The 14990-nt window shown below is 45.8% G+C and overlaps 4 protein-coding genes across 4 annotated transcripts in view; 1 reads left to right on the forward strand and 3 right to left on the reverse strand.

The window, feature by feature from the left end:
- LOC148382617 (ankyrin-3-like) overlaps positions 1-2325 on the reverse strand; it is a 41332-nt gene extending 39007 nt beyond the window's left edge. The window contains exon 1 of the mRNA XM_088360539.1: positions 2067-2325. Within this exon, the coding sequence (XP_088216665.1) occupies positions 2067-2150 (84 nt within the window). The 5' untranslated portion in view covers positions 2151-2325. The remainder of the gene's footprint in view (positions 1-2066) is intronic.
- Positions 2326-2969: 644 nt separating this feature from the next.
- Positions 2970-7282, reverse strand: acsl5 (acyl-CoA synthetase long chain family member 5). Its single transcript, XM_088360356.1, has 21 exons — positions 7195-7282; positions 6821-6874; positions 6149-6320; positions 5977-6088; positions 5846-5910; positions 5670-5771; positions 5513-5612; positions 5235-5413; positions 5134-5166; positions 4990-5041; positions 4831-4904; positions 4673-4750; positions 4473-4607; positions 4269-4403; positions 4108-4203; positions 3890-4051; positions 3705-3821; positions 3488-3631; positions 3328-3429; positions 3186-3257; positions 2970-3117 (listed from the first exon to the last, which is right to left on the reverse strand). Exons 3-21 carry the CDS (start codon positions 6302-6304, stop codon positions 2986-2988), a joined length of 2046 nt encoding a protein of 681 aa, XP_088216482.1. The 5' UTR covers positions 6305-6320; positions 6821-6874; positions 7195-7282; the 3' UTR covers positions 2970-2985.
- A 476-nt stretch (positions 7283-7758) lies between these two features.
- gucy2g (guanylate cyclase 2g) lies at positions 7759-14072 on the forward strand. The gene is made up of 21 exons (XM_088360863.1): positions 7759-8103; positions 8164-8512; positions 8573-8682; positions 8818-9000; positions 9054-9198; positions 9255-9390; positions 9459-9562; positions 9634-9800; positions 9867-10007; positions 10076-10156; positions 10226-10330; positions 10389-10460; positions 10529-10697; positions 10938-11093; positions 11159-11333; positions 11494-11634; positions 11691-11883; positions 11944-12217; positions 12294-12385; positions 12456-12560; positions 12632-14072. Exons 1-21 carry the CDS (start codon positions 7759-7761, stop codon positions 12698-12700), a joined length of 3312 nt encoding a protein of 1103 aa, XP_088216989.1. The 3' UTR covers positions 12701-14072.
- On the reverse strand, positions 12714-14966 carry tectb (tectorin beta). Its single transcript, XM_088360095.1, has 9 exons — positions 14856-14966; positions 14502-14692; positions 13820-13971; positions 13689-13761; positions 13437-13624; positions 13198-13360; positions 13056-13134; positions 12950-12982; positions 12714-12853 (listed from the first exon to the last, which is right to left on the reverse strand). The coding sequence occupies exons 1-9, from the start codon at positions 14917-14919 to the stop codon at positions 12780-12782; spliced, it is 1017 nt and encodes a 338-aa protein (XP_088216221.1). The 5' UTR covers positions 14920-14966; the 3' UTR covers positions 12714-12779.
- Between the last annotated feature and the right edge of the window lie 24 nt (positions 14967-14990).

Raw genomic sequence — 14990 nt, forward strand, 5'->3', positions numbered from 1 at the left:
AAATCAGCTATGCTAATTTGCGTGTAATTAGAGTCATCAAAAAGCGGCACAAACAAAATATTGTCCTTTGAGGCGTCCATTAGTGGTAATTAATGGCGTTCTATCTCGCGGTCGCCCTTAATGGACATATCGGCAGACGTCTTCCTGTTACGAAAGAACATCCTAAGCGTTATTGTTTTGACAGCTCCCATCCTTCTGTGATGCTACACATGCTAATACTTCATGCTAGCTACACGCATCCGGCCAAGAGGAAACAACTTTACGTGTATTTGGTTGCCACGGCAACACTACTGTGGATGCCCATGGAAATAACAACAAGTTTGTCGCCATGGAAACCACATCAGAGAAATCAGGAAGAAGCAAACGGCTCTTTGTCGAGGATTCCTCGACCCTGAAATGACTCCTTTTCCAAAACGCCACGGCGGGACGAAAGGTTATCGTGGAATAAAAGAAGCTCATTTACGCAGCAGAGGAGGAATCCCTCGCGAGTGTGCACACACACACACAAACACACACACACTCGACAAGTGAGATAAAGCAGACACACAAACATGAGTCACAAAGAGACTTTCCATGTTTTACAATCCGTCTTTGTCTCGGCACAAATGGCGTCAGACGTGGTTTCAACCCAGCACTTTGACAAACTATCATTCCAGAAAATTATCATTTATGCTTGCTTTTCTGTCTTATTATGGATACACAATCATACCACGTCAATATTTTTTATTAAATCGGCAGTGCTTCAAAAGGAATTCATCTGTTCTTTAAATTAAAAAGGGAAAACAGGAAGTGAAGACAATTAACTTCGTTGTCTGGTGATGTTAGCTCGCCAGAGCTGAGCTGGTGTTTACTGGTTCCATGACAATAGCCGGCACGGAGAGGCACTCGCCGCCGCTGCCGCCACCAACGAAGCGACGTGCTGAATCAGCGCAACGAGACTTTTCTCCTCACAATGAGGGCGGGTGACTGTGAATAGCTCCGGAGATGTAAATCCAAACACAACGGCCGGAGCTTTTGTGCGCCCGCTCGTGAGCTTTCGCGGCCCTTGTCAACAGTGTGAAGGCTCAGCGTTTAGAAAGCCAAGAAATGAAGTTGTTTCCTGCTTACCTCATCTCAAAATGGCTGACCGATTCATCTATTGATTAAGAATCCCATATCGACAAGCTCAGTGATTGGTTTTTGCCTCAGAGTCACAGGTGGAGCGTTCTGGTATTTGCGGCCATTAGCGCTAACGCTAGCGGCCTTCAACGACCTGTGGTCAACCATTAAACCACACAGACTGACAAACAAGCTGCTTCGACTTTTACGACAGCTCTGATTCTGACACAAAAACAGACATTTTTATTTTATCACGTGACACTTGTTTGACTTTCTAAGACTTTCGAACAGCAATTGCCCTAAGAAAGAACAATTAACAAGATCCAAACAGCAAAGAAAGACAGATAAGCCATAGATAGATCACGAAAAAGCTTTTGTCAGCACACTTGTATTGTCAAAAAAAAAAAATAGGTCAGTGTGTACAGAACGAAACCTAAAACAATGAACATTAACTCCAATGAAAAGTGATGATTAACCAGGACTAGCGTGAAACACTTGGGGCATTATGGGAAAACCACTGTTTTCCCATTTTATTTCCCGTATACATGCATTTTTCCACAATGTTTTATTTTAATTAGGGATTTTAATATAAATTGATGTAAATGTGAGTGCACACCGCCTCTCATCTCAAGTGACTCACACAAACTCAACCCACTGATGGCCCTAATGAGAACAAGTGCTGCAGAAAAATGGATGGATGATGATGGAGGGGTTATTTTAAACTGCATTATTTATTTTTCTCAAACATTTTCATCTTAAAAAGACACCATGATAAAATGGAGAGAATGCATCAAATGGTTGATCCTCCCCTTTTGGGCGCACTCAAGTAATTCATGTCATGTGTGTAAGCTCTCAGAAGACTCAATTTAATTAAACAATTTAAATATTTGTTGACAGTCTAAGGCAGACATTTGAACTAACATTTGAGTTATTTTTGTTTTAAAAATAGACAAACAGCGTCTCCTTACCTGCAAACGGCGGACACCTGTAGCGTGAGAAGCCATTTTGGTTTCCAGGTGACGAAACTCCTCCACCATCAAATCCTCTTCCATCTAAAAACGGGGAATGGGGGAAGAGGAGATCCGCGCGTCCGGAGAGGAACGACTGGCCGGACAGCGGAGATCCTCAGTGGGTCGGCCGGGAGACGAACAAGCACGTTGTGACTACTTCCTCCTCCAGTCAGTCAATTGCGGGATCAGCGGCCCAACACTCCCACCCATCCGGGTCACATGGAGACGTCCACATGCGACTTGTGACGTCACACCCCGGACATAAACAAACCATCCCTTCCAAATAAACCTTTACTCACTTCTTGGATAAATCTACTATACTCTTTAACTGAAAATAGTTTATGAAGTACCGTATACATTTGTCAAGGAATATGAAATATTGCATATATTTTAAATGTTTAAGGTAGTTAATGAGCTATTATTTTACCCATTATTTGCCTCTAAATGTCCATTCATCCATTTTCCATATTTGTACTTTAATGTATCCGTTACCGTGTTCATTTAAATTCTTAAATTAAAAACTAATATAAAATAAGCCTTTCAAATAGTGTGCCCTCAAATGCACAAATTGCTATTTTATTTTATTGAATTTCAGTTGAGTCTTTATCAAATAGACTTAATATAAAAATGTATATAAAGAAATATTAAATAATAAATATTAAAATCTGGGCCTTCATGTGTGACGTTTACATGTTCTCCACATGCTTTCATGGGCTCGAGCTTCCTAAAAAATTCAAACTTATAACATTTGTTAAGTGCTACCATGTTCTACCACATGAGTGCAGTGTTTGCCTTTTGCATGAAACGTGCATGCTTCCTGTGAATACTACATTTGCAGTGAAATGAAATATGACAACATGCTTTAAGTGGAGTTCATTTATTGTGCATAAAGTTGATCAATTTGAATGTGGAAGAAAGACTTCAGCTCAGCTCTCTTGGCCTTCAGCGTGGGGGTCAAGAGGCCATTCTCAATGGTGAACTGCTCTGGGTGCAGATACACATCCTTCACCTGCACAGGGATGACATTTAACAAAGTTAGGTTTAAAACATTATTCTTTGTATCAGAGTAGTAGTTACCTGCTCAAAGGACTTCAGTCCAGCTTCTCTTCCCAGACTGATCATGTCTGAGAGAATAGCTTTTTTGATTTCCTGCAAGATCACCAAACAAGTATCAATGAAAGACTTCATCAGATTTCTCACAATCACACAGTAGTGTTACCTTGTTTTTGCAGAGTTCTTCAATGGAGCCCTGGAATCCAAGGTTTTTGGCCAAACCTGGGAGGACCTCTGGATCGGGGACCACAACTGCGACCAGGAAGGCCTGGGGAGAGGTGAATTTTAGAGGCCGATTGATGTATGCACGTTCATGTCAGTCTCACCTGTAGACTGTCTCCATGCACAAAAACTTGGGCCACCGGGCCACTGCGCACGTAGACGTTTTCAATCTTCTCTGGTGCGATGTATTCACCCTGAGCCAGCTTAAAGATGTTCTTCTTGCGGTCGATAATCTTCAGAACTCCGCTCTGATCAAAAACAGACCCCGATTAATTGTTGTGCAAAGCAAATCCAAAATTTAAAAAGGATCATATTCCTCACTGGCATCCATTTGCCAATGTCTCCAGTGTGGAGCCAACCATCTTTATCCAAAGCTTCAGCGGTCTTCTCCGGATCTTTCAAGTAACCTTTGAACACATTTGTACCCTTGATGCAAACCTGTAAAAGACCCCAAAAAAATGAAACAATCCATCTAAGAATAACCGATGCGTCAATTTTTAACTTGCCTCGCCTTCACCATTGGATGAAAAGTAATTCATCTCTTCCACATCCATCAACTTCACCACATTACAAGGCAGAGGCACACCAACATGACCCGAAGTGGCATCTCCTGGCATGGTGAACGTGCAGCCGGCCGTGCACTCAGTCTGACCGTACGCCTCAAAGATCTACGAGATGTAAAAATTGATGCACCGATCTTCACTTGAACTTTTACATTAGTTACCTGGCAACCGAGCGAGGCCCTGAGGAAGTCGAGCACAGAAGAAGAGATGGGCGCCGCCCCCGTCACCATGACTCGTACTCGTCCACCCAGCGACTCCTAATTAGATCGCCAGGTCAGTAAAGGTCAAGGTCATGGTTGTCTCCGGTCACAACCAGTCACACCTGCACTTTGTGGAAGATGAGCTTGTCCCAAATGCTGTTGCTGCGGACGATGCCCTCCCGCACCTCAGCCAGTTTCCTTTGTGCCGCAAAGTTGAGCAGCCATTTTTTAAAAGAAGTCGTGGCACCGCTCTGGACCTGGACGAGAATAAGTGGAGACATAAAATAAATAAAAAGGTGATGAGTCAAGCACAAGGCACAGCTTACTTTATCGTAGACCCGGTTGAGAAGTCGCGGCACGACAGGGAAGATGGTGGGCTGCAGGGTCTTCATGTCATCGGGCAGTAGTCTGATGTCCCCCTGGAAGAACCCGACTCGAGCGCCAGCACCATATATGACAGTCTGGGAAAAAAAAATAATAATCATGGGGGAGAGAAATAAATAAATCATTAAGTTAACCATCTTACCTGCACGACTCTTTCAAACATGTGCGCTAATGGCAGGAACGAAATACTAACATCCTCAGTATTTGGAACAATGGCCGTCTGTGGGGGGGGGGGACACAAACAGTTTGCTTTCCAGTTTAAATATGCATGCAAAAAAATAAATAAATAAAATAAAACACCTCAAAGGTTTTGAGGACACCGGCAGCATCAGCGACGACGTTCTCGTGAGTGAGCATGGCGCCCTTGGGATTTCCTTTGAAAGTTAATCAGATTAAAAATCACTAAAAAAAAAATAAAGATTTTTAAAAAAGTCATAACATCCTCTTAGTTATGGTCACCTGTTGTTCCGCTAGTGAAGCAGACAATGCTAAGATCCTGCGGCTTTGGAGGCTGTGATGGACAAGCAGAGCAAGTCTTAGCATGCGCCATCATGAAATTAGCATCCTACAAGTGGTGAAACATTTTTACTAAACATGGCTTACCACTGGCTTCTCAGGGTGGCTTTTCCCTGCAGCCTGCAAAGCACAAAAGAAATCTAGTCCAGTCCCTCATTAAACAGCCTGTCCCATTACTTTTGTGATACCTCCACATCCTGCATGGAAACCACATCCACGCCGCATTTGGCTCCTCTCTCAGCCAAGTCCGAGTCGAACGGGTCCATCACGATGACGGTTTTGAGCGCAGGTGTTTGGCCTTTCTCACGGTTCTGCAGCAGGACTTCGACCTTTTTCTCGTTGTCGCATAGCACCGTGGAGATGTCGGCTAAAATGCAAAACAGGTGAAAAGTTGTCCTCACTCTAAATTATTAAAAATAGCATTGACATTGTTTTGCCCGCTGTAATTAGCAGCGTGTCCAATTACCTTGGTCGATAATGAACACCAGAGCCTCGGGACCCAAGGTGTCGTACAGCGGGACCGCCACCATGGAGTAGGTGTAACAGGCCAGCTCACCAATAATCCACTACAAACAGAAAAATTAATCTCAAGGGATATGCAACCCGCGAACATTTTAGCTCACCTCGGGTCTGTTCTGAGCAAAAATGCCGATGAAAGTTTCAGGAGTGGGCGTCAAGCCCCTCTGAAGGAGCCCCGAACCCAGATGCTCTGCTCTGTCCGACACCTTCAAAATGTAGGAGATGTTTAAATGCTCTACCTCAAACTGGATTGAAATCTGGTGTGATTTTTTTTTTTTACCTGCTTGTACCTGAGCCACTGGTACGGCCTTCCCGCTTTCCTGAAGCCCAAACATGGCCCATTACCTGCCAACACCAAGAATGATCTTTAGAAACAATGAAAACACCTTAATCTGGTTTTATTTTGCTTACCTGACACTTTCATGCCTCTCTGGAACACCTCATAGATAGTCTTAGCGTCATCATAGAAGTAAGATAGCAGGTTGTTGTTGTCCTTGAGCAAGGCTACCTTCCTAGCTCCATCCTAAGGAGGAGATGTAGGACACATGATGAAATATTTTGAAAAGGTGGCGTTGCGTCATACCTTGATGCCCAGAGTTTGGCAATTGAGGTCGGCAGGGGATCGCAGGGGGTTGGGCCTGGTGTTGAGGTAGAAGAGCGTCGCGGCCGCCAAGGCGAACAGAGAGAAGACGGCCGGCGTTGGAAGAGGCGAGAAGAGCAGCTGGATGAGGGACTCCATGATGTGCTGGGAGACTCTTAGGCAAAAAAATAGAAACAGATCGAATCAGATTGGAGTGCTTCGACTCGGTGAATTGGGGTCAAAGTCGACGCCTTGCACAACAAACTGTAAATCGTAAGATTGTCACGCTGGTCAATGTCAACAGTGTAATACATCTGAAACATCAGATTAGGATTAAAATCAATCAACAAGCATCAGTGGAAAGAGCGAATGCATTTCCCACCATTTGTCGGATTATATAAAAATACATTTCACACCATTATTAAAAACAATCAGAATTCAAACCATACTATTTATTCATTGTTTGTCCTTATCTCTGAATAAACAGTCTAATTTGCATATTTAAAATCAAATGAGTTCTTTGAGCACACTCATGAACAAACACCAGTAGTCAGAGAACAGACCCCTGTGGGACACCACCACTAACATTTGACAAGTGTAAACCACCTGACAAAAATGATTGGGGGGGTTATTAATTTGATTTATTTAGACTGCTATACATCAAAATCTTCTTACCAGTCCTTGGCTGGTCCTGTCAGCGTGGACTCGAAGCAGAACCTCTTCTCACCTCTTCTTCCGTTCACAAGAAGGAAAAAGAACTAGTCATAAAAGTCAAAGAGGGACCTTTAAACTTTGTCCGTGTGATAAAGCAGCACGAGCAGAGCCTCGTTATCGACTTAATTATGTCCTACAGCCAATAAAAAAAGAAACCATCTCCCAATATTTATTGTCTTTTACACATATTTCAAAAGTTGATCTGAAGACTAGCATGTCTATTAGCCAACACACAACTGGTGTGTTATAAAATTAAAAGACATGACAAAATACACACACACTCATATTGTGGGTCCGGCAAACATCAAACTGCATGTTTGTGTGTTGTTGCTTACCAGGCGGTACAAGCAGAGATGTTTGAGAGTTGGGTGAAGATCCCTGATGGAAACGCGGCCTGGCGACCACCATTAATGTCACACAACATGCACACACATCTTCACTTGTGTTCATTAGCACCTGTGAGTGCTTGCACCTGTGCACGTGTGTGTGTGAGTGTGTGCGTGTGCATGTGTGTGTGTTCTTTATTTCCTGTTTTGCAAAAGCAAACAAATAAAAAAATCATTGTGTTGAAAGGCGGCAAAAGTGATGAACTTTGACGCCGGCATTTATCGACAAAGTTGAAAATTAACCTTTGGAATTTGTTGATAAAATCTCATCAGGACCATCAACTATGCTCTTATCTTTTTTTTTTTTATCTTTCAATCTCTCTTGCTCTCTACACAAACTGATTACATAAGTTGTCATAAATTCACAGCAGGGATATTTTCCTCATATTTCAAAATAATAAACACACACGCCTCATTATGTTTATTAAAGTTGAAATATTTTGAGCAAGTTCGGCCCCTCCTGGCGGGGTCGCTATTTAAGCCGTGTGACATCAAGTCACTCGTAGTGTGAAGATGACGACGAGTAGATCATCCTCGGGTGTCACCCAGGTGCTCCACCTGATGCTTGCCCTGACAGCCGGCGCCGGTCCCGGTTCGACCCCTCCCAAGCTGCTGATCGGCTTCCAGGCTCCTTGGAACTCGTCGTACCCCTTCAGTGCGCAGCGGCTGGGATCTGCGATCCAGATCGCCGTGGACAAGGTGAACACCAACCCGACCTTCTTGGGAAACTACAGCTTGGGTTTCGTCTACATGGACACAGCCTGCAGCCCCAAGTTGTCCTTAGGGGGCTTCATTGATCAGGTGTGGAGGGACAACGTGTCGGCCGTCTTTGGTCCAGCGTGTCCTGAAGAAGCTGAGGTACGCTTTTTTGGATTTATGTGGTTCTATTTAAGATGCTACTAATATATTTGTGGAAAGGTGACCGGCCTGATCGCGTCGGCGTGGAGCATCCCGATGTTTGGTTTTGTGGGACAATCATCCAAGATGGATGACGGCAAAGTGTACGACTCCTACATCAACGTGGTGCCGCCGCTCAAGAGAAGCTCCGAAGTGCTGGTGAAGACCTTGGAGTTCTTCGGGTGGACGCACGTGGCCATGATTGGCGGCGGCTTGGACTCCAATACGTGGGACAAAGTGGACGCGCTGTGGACGACGGTGGAGACGTTGCTGAGGTCAAAGTTCAAGTTGACGGCCGCCGTCCAATTCGACACCAGCGACACGCAATTGGTTTACCGCAACGTCAAGTACATCGCAACTGTAGCCAGAGGTGATAATTCACTTTTAGATTTTTTTTTTTTTTTTTTTTTTACACGAGTGTTGGGTGCAGTGATCGTGGTCCTGACCAACAAGGAAGACTCGTCGGCGCTGCTGCTGGAGGCCGAGCGGCAAGGTTTGATGGGCGGCGACTACGTCTTCTTCCTGGTGCAGCATTTTGAGGTCAGTGGCGGCGTGGTGAGTGAAAATCTCCATCAAATAGAAAATAATCCAAGCTAATTAGCAACATTAACTATCTAGAACTTACCTAATGCTCTTCAAGGTGTGAATATGATTTTGATGTTTTTCACTGAGCAGGACAACGTGTGGAAATACTCAGTAGCCAACCAAATGAACCAAGCGGCCCTCCGAGCCTTCGACATGACTTTCATCATTGGCCAGAAGTCGTACGACGGCTACGAGTACTATGACTTCTTTGAGCAGGTGTTTGAGAGACTCAGAGGACCTCCATTCCACAGCAACCTGACATCTGAACGAGAGGTAAAAAGATGGAAAAGGAGGAAAATAAGGAATATTGATTGCATCCGTTTCAGGTGAGCACCTACTCGGCCTACCTGCACGACGCCGTGCTGCTCTACGCCATGGCTCTGAAGGAGGTCTTGAAAGAAGGCAAGGATCCTCGTGATGGACGTCAAGTTCTGGAGAAACTGAACAACAAGAATAGCATTCGCTTTTATGGTAAATGAGCTTTCGAATTTCAAACGACAACACACTGAGCGAGGCTCCTCTCGCAGGAGCTTCGGGACTGGTCCACTTTGACGAGGACGGGGAGAGGAACTTGGACTATTCCATTTATGACCTGCAGTACTCCAAGGACACCGCCGCGTTTGTCCCCGTCCTCCATTTTGACAGCCACAGCAAAAGCATACGGTAATAAACAACACAAAATTTCATTTTGTTGAGCTTTAAACAAATATGGTTGGAATATAAAATTTCAGGACCACGCCCATGTTCACCGCAGTGACCTGGCCCAAAGGACGACCTCCGGCCGACAACCCTGAATGCGGCTTCAACAACGAACTTTGCGAATGGCTAAGTAACGGTATGCTTTGTGTAGAGAGGGGAGGGGCGAGCAGTTAGGACGACTACTAACTTAACACGGTGTCATGTAAGACATCGCCCTTCTGGCTCTACTGGTCACGTTCCCCGTCGTCGGCGTGTTGGCCGTGCTGGGCCTCGGCGTCCTGGTCCTGCAGAAGTTGCGCTTACAGAGCAGCCTGGAGGACTCACGTTGGTGGCTCATCGACTTCGCTGACATCACCATCGTCAGAGAATCGTCGGTACTTACTTTTGTCGTCAAATGTAGCATATTTTTGGTGGGTTTGGTTTGAGTGGTCTCCTTCTAGGGGTTCCAGACCAGGTCACTGAGCACCACCAGGACTCTGAGTGGCAGTGGAGGTTCACGTTCTACTTTGTCCAACAAGAGTTACTGCTTCAAGGATAAAATGGGCAAAGAGCACGTCTACACCACCATTGGACTCTATCGGGTACTGAAGTAGAATAAAATCCAATAAAAAAAATAAAAATAATTCTGTCTTTGATTTTTCTGACTCAGGGGAATTACGTGGCCATTAAGTACATCAAGCGAGACGTTTGCGAGAAACTTCAGCCCTCTATCCTCACTGAATTCAACATGGTAATGTTCTTCAGAGTTCTTTTTCGGCGCTAATTCCGCCTTGCTAAATCGTCTACACCTCTAAGACAGATGAAGGAGATGAAGCACGAGAACCTGGTCCAGTTCTTTGGTGCGTGCGTGGAGCCGCCAAAGGCCTGTCTGGTCATGCAGTACTGCAGCAAGGGCAGCTTGAAGGTCAGTGAGCTGTGGTCCTCTTGGAAAAATAATAAAAGAGTAGCGTCGTTGTTTGCAGGACATTTTGAAGGCTTCCGACGTGGAGCTGGATGGGATGTTCAAGCTTTCCTTTGCTTACGACATCGTCAACGTTGGTATCGCTTTTCACAGATTGTTTTGAGACCCCCGCTCTGACGTGACACGTGTTACCTTTTGCAGGGAATGGACTTCATCCACAAAAGCCGGCTCAAGTTCCACGGAAACTTAAAGACCAGCACCTGCATGGTGGACAGCCGGCTGCAGGTCAAATTATCCGGGTTCGGACTGTGGGAGTTTAAATATGGCAGTAAAAGCAACCGGGGCCCGCCGGGATCTCCCAAATATGACGGTTAGAAGAAATATTTGAAGTCCTAACATGCGAGAACGTTACAAAAACGTTTATGAGATTGGACTCAAATTAGAACCACATATACGAGACATTGTGTGACATTTCAATTTTCATCATCGCATGCGAATGGAGCATGGGAGCAAAGTTTGGTGAATGCCTTCAAAACCAAAACCACAAGAATGTTTTGGAATTCCAGTCTTTGAACAATGTGAGCAACTAACGAGTGACGTGATGTTTCAGGGTTGTTTTGGACGGCTCCGGAGCTTTTGAGACAAATCAACACAGATGTCAACGGGACCCCCAAAGGGGATATCTACAGCTTTGCTATCATCCTGTGGGAGCTCATGTACAACTCCAAGGGCGGGCCATACCATGATTTCAATATGGAGCCTAAAGGTTGCTATGAAAATATTTTGGCTTCATTTTTGTAGTCAATAACAATTGTCAACTTGTCTCCGCAGAGATCATCAATAGGCTGCGGGGGCCCTTCTGCGGCGAGCCCCTCAGACTGCCCCTGTCTGACCTGTGTGATGAAAACATCAACTCGCTGATCAGGATCTGCTGGAATGAAAATCCAGACCACCGACCACCGTTTAGGTCCATTCTAAGACAGCTGAAGGAGGCCAGCCCGGAGAGGTCTCAATATTATTTTTTCTTTTCCAACACTGGCGGCGCTAGGAGGTTTTTTGGGGTGGCAAGGGGGCACCAAGAATATCTCAGGGACTGAAAAGGAAAACAAAAAAATATACAAATATTCCTCAAAAATGTTGAGTGCTTTTTCCCTTCCGTGCTGCAGCCATTCAAACATTCTTGACAACATGGTGGAGAAGTTAGAAAAATACGCCAATCATCTGGAGGATGTAGTGGAGGAGAGGACCAATCAACTGGTCGCCGAGAAGGCTCGCACAGACAAGCTTCTTTCCAGCATGTTGCCGAGGTAACCATGTTGACGACTGAATCCCCTCGACGGTAACGCGTCGTCTGGTCTCGTAGGTACATCGCGGACGAGCTGATGGCGGGGAAATCAGTGGAGCCTCGTAGCTACGACGTGGTGAGCATCTTCTTCTCCGACATCGTGGGCTTCACCTCCATGTGCGCCGTCAGCTCGGCCATGGAGGTGGTCATGTTCCTCAACGACCTCTACAGCCTCTTTGATGACATCATCCGGATGTACGACGTCTACAAGGTGCACGGCCTGAAAAAAAGTTTTTTGTTACTCGTAGTTATTGATGAGTTCATCTTCCAGGTGGAGACCATCGGCGACGCCTACATGGTGGCCAGCGGTCTTCCCATCACCAACGGCCAACAGCACGCCGTGGAGATCGCCACCATGGCCTTACACTTCTTGAGCGCCATCAAACGTTTCCGGATTCGCCACATGCCCACGGAGAGCTTAGCCATCCGCATCGGCATCCACTCAGGTCCAGTTGTTGCCGGCGTGGTCGGGAGCACGATGCCTCGCTATTGTTTGTTTGGCGATACGGTCAACATGGCTTCTCGAATGGAGAGCAACAGTTTACGTGAGACAACCTGCAAAAAAAAAATTTGCTTAACAAACTGGTGTGTACACAAATGATCTACTTCCTGTTTCATCAGCCTTGAAGATTCACATCTCGCAGTGCACCGCTGACATTCTGGTCCAGGTGGGCTCATTCGAGCTTGAGGAAAGGGGACAAATCGAAATGAAGGTGATTTGAAAACACACTTCACTTGTGTTTGACACCCATAAGCTCATCTTCAGAACTTTTTTTGCATCAGGGAAAAGGCTGCCACAAGACCTACTGGCTGTTGAGCAAACAAGGTTTCCACCCTCCTCTACCCAGCCCTGCACAGGCGGACTCAAGCCTCCAGGTGGCAGCAGAGGTACACCCGTCACCCATCCTCATCTTCTTCTGTTGTGTTTCAAATTACCTGATTTTTTGTGCCGTGTCAAGAAAACTGGAGTGTGCAGCATCAAGAAACCTCCCGGGGAGGACGTCACCTTTGTTCCAGTGGACATTTAATTTACCCGGGACACCAGATTTCTACTCTTTTAATATTTATTTAATGTCCAAATAGGCTTCAAGGCATCTTCCTTCAAGTTTAGAACATATAATTTGTGTAAGCATGGCAGCATGTGTTGATTAGGATGAGCAACAGGAGAGATGAAGACACTCCTGGACAACAAATAACAAAAGACACACACAATTACACAACGTACACACACATAATGTGTGCAAATTAATGCATTGTGATAATCCAAGTGTATTTACCTACAATATGACCTTCATTAGCCAATCCATTAGCTGTGAAGACAATTGTGATTTATATTATTTGTCATTAAGTGGTTAGTTTTTTCCAATGAGTACTGAACTTTACCTCTGATGGAAAATTCAGCAGTCAAGATGCCACCATGTGTTTCCGCTTTGGATGCCAGTCTTCTTTCTGGACATGGACTCTTCACACGGGAGGAAATGCAGTTTTAAGAAAAGTTTTCTTTAACTGAGATGTTCGGACTCACGGGTTGGCAGACGAGTCGTTCGCTGTCGCAAACGTAGACCTCGCAGTGAAGCCACACGGTGGACAACTTCTCCTGACCCCGAAAGCGGAAAGAGTTGAACTTGAAGGTGGAGCGGCCATCTTTGGCGTTTTCGAAAATGTTCACGGTGTCATCAGATGGGCAGCTGGAGGGACACATGAAAGAAAACAAGACAGGTTAGCTTGGCCGCTAGTTGCTAGGCAGATTTCACATTTCCATACCTGTTGATGATGAGGCTCCACCTCCTCCTATCTGTGGAGTATGGCGTCGGGGTAGCCCAACAGTTTTCGATGACCACGCGGAAACGTCCACTCAGCCCTTTGGCCTCCACACCGACAAAGACCTCTGATCCGATCTCGGAGGTGTCAATAACGTATGGAGCCTCTTTGGCATACAGGAACTTAGCGTTCTGCGGGGGCATCAAGTTGGACTATCAAAAGATCCACCATCTTTCCAGGATTGGGGTAACTCACCGTGAACACGCCCATGGACAGCTGTGACATAAAGGACCCCAAAGTTCCGTTGCTGACGTAGACGGTGGCCACTCTGGAAAAAACACTTCAGTCCAAACTCATTCCAAGACCTGAACCAGGTGCTTACTGACCTCTGACTGAAGACGGCGTTGTTGACCAGATAAGTAGCTCGGTACACGCAGCTGAAGGTGTAGTTGACCGGCTGGTTCCTGAGCGTCAGGGACGTGTCGTTGGACACCACCCAGTTCAAGAAGATGTAGCGGGCATCTTTGCCAGGGATGTACTGGACCACAATGTGGGGAAAACACAAAGCCACGTTTTGATTGGAAGAAATTCTTTGGGCACTTAAACCCAAAGCAGCCTTACCCAAACACTCCTAACCCAACCCTAAGTTCCTTTTTTCCGGTATGTGCGTGGGCGAGGGGGTGCGCCATGAGATATTAAACAAGCTTGCATGACTTTGAGAATTTCTGTTACTTCTCCATCTGCTGTGTTTGCCTGTTTTTGTCAGATCAAAGTGGGTCAAGCAGCAGTGTGTTGTAATGTTGGCTGATTTTGGCCATCATTCAAAAGTCGTATTGGCGTCACGCAGCGGCGGTCTGACTGCGCGCGGGAGGCGAGCTATTTGGCAGTAGCCACGGAAGAAGAAAAATAAAGTTTCCTTTTAAAGCGATTGCAAAAACATAGAAGTGTCATCCAGATGGGGCCTTGACTGACAAGCCTCAATCTGGATTTACAGAGCTCCAACACGGCCACAAATATTTTTATAGTTTGCGGGGGGTAATATTTAGCTAGCTTGCTAGCTTGCCTCACCTCCGATTGTGTGCCGCAGTACGAATGGTTCTTGGGGGTCAGGTCAGGAATGATGAAGCGGTAGTAACCAGAGCTATGCACGCCTGTGGAGCACACGCCCCCCAGAGAGAGCTGCTCCATCTCCCAGCCGTATGGACACTCGGGCACGTTGGCGATAATGGCGTTGGGGAAGCACGACACCATCACGTAATCTGAAACGTCGGACAAAGAAACACGCTGTTTAGCGAGCATCCTGGGGCAGCGGGATCACTGCCCCATATAACGGCGAAAGGTCGGGTAAACCGGGACACACAGTTCTTCTTCTAGATGAATTTCATGAGGACTAATTATTTTACAAATCAAAAGTCATTTTACCTGCTTTCTGAGGAACACAGGTGAACACCACAGGAAGCATCACGAGGAGCAAAGCGGCGGCCATGATCCCATGCAGGACACAAATATTTTGGGAGACTGTTCACCTGTGTGCTGTCCCTAGCATTTTATGTACGC

Source organism: Syngnathus floridae, chromosome 18, assembly GCF_059516105.1.
Source record: "Syngnathus floridae isolate MCC-2025c chromosome 18, RoL_Sflo_1.0, whole genome shotgun sequence".
NCBI classification, from domain to species: domain Eukaryota; kingdom Metazoa; phylum Chordata; class Actinopteri; order Syngnathiformes; family Syngnathidae; genus Syngnathus; species Syngnathus floridae.

Bases quoted from the DNA above. Each gene is read 5' to 3' on its own strand.
- acsl5 (XM_088360356.1), bottom strand. From the start codon at position 6,304: ATGGAGTCCCTCATCCAGCTGCTCTTCTCGCCTCTTCCAACGCCGGCC. The intron at 4,905-4,989 runs GTGACCATAACT...TAACTTTCAAAG, and splicing joins CTTCACTAGCGGAACAACAG to GAAATCCCAAGGGCGCCATG. The intron at 4,204-4,268 runs GTGTGACTGGTT...CGATCTAATTAG, and splicing joins TCATCTTCCACAAAGTGCAG to GAGTCGCTGGGTGGACGAGT.
- gucy2g (XM_088360863.1), top strand. From the start codon at position 7,759: ATGACGACGAGTAGATCATCCTCGGGTGTCACCCAGGTGCTCCACCTG. The intron at 9,391-9,458 runs GTAATAAACAAC...ATAAAATTTCAG, and splicing joins AGCCACAGCAAAAGCATACG to GACCACGCCCATGTTCACCG. The intron at 10,698-10,937 runs GTTAGAAGAAAT...GTGATGTTTCAG, and splicing joins GGGATCTCCCAAATATGACG to GGTTGTTTTGGACGGCTCCG.
- tectb (XM_088360095.1), bottom strand. From the start codon at position 14,919: ATGGCCGCCGCTTTGCTCCTCGTGATGCTTCCTGTGGTGTTCACCTGT. The intron at 13,972-14,501 runs GTGAGGCAAGCT...ATTGTGGTCCAG, and splicing joins ACTGCGGCACACAATCGGAG to TACATCCCTGGCAAAGATGC. The intron at 13,135-13,197 runs GTGAGTCCGAAC...TCCCGTGTGAAG, and splicing joins AACGACTCGTCTGCCAACCC to AGTCCATGTCCAGAAAGAAG.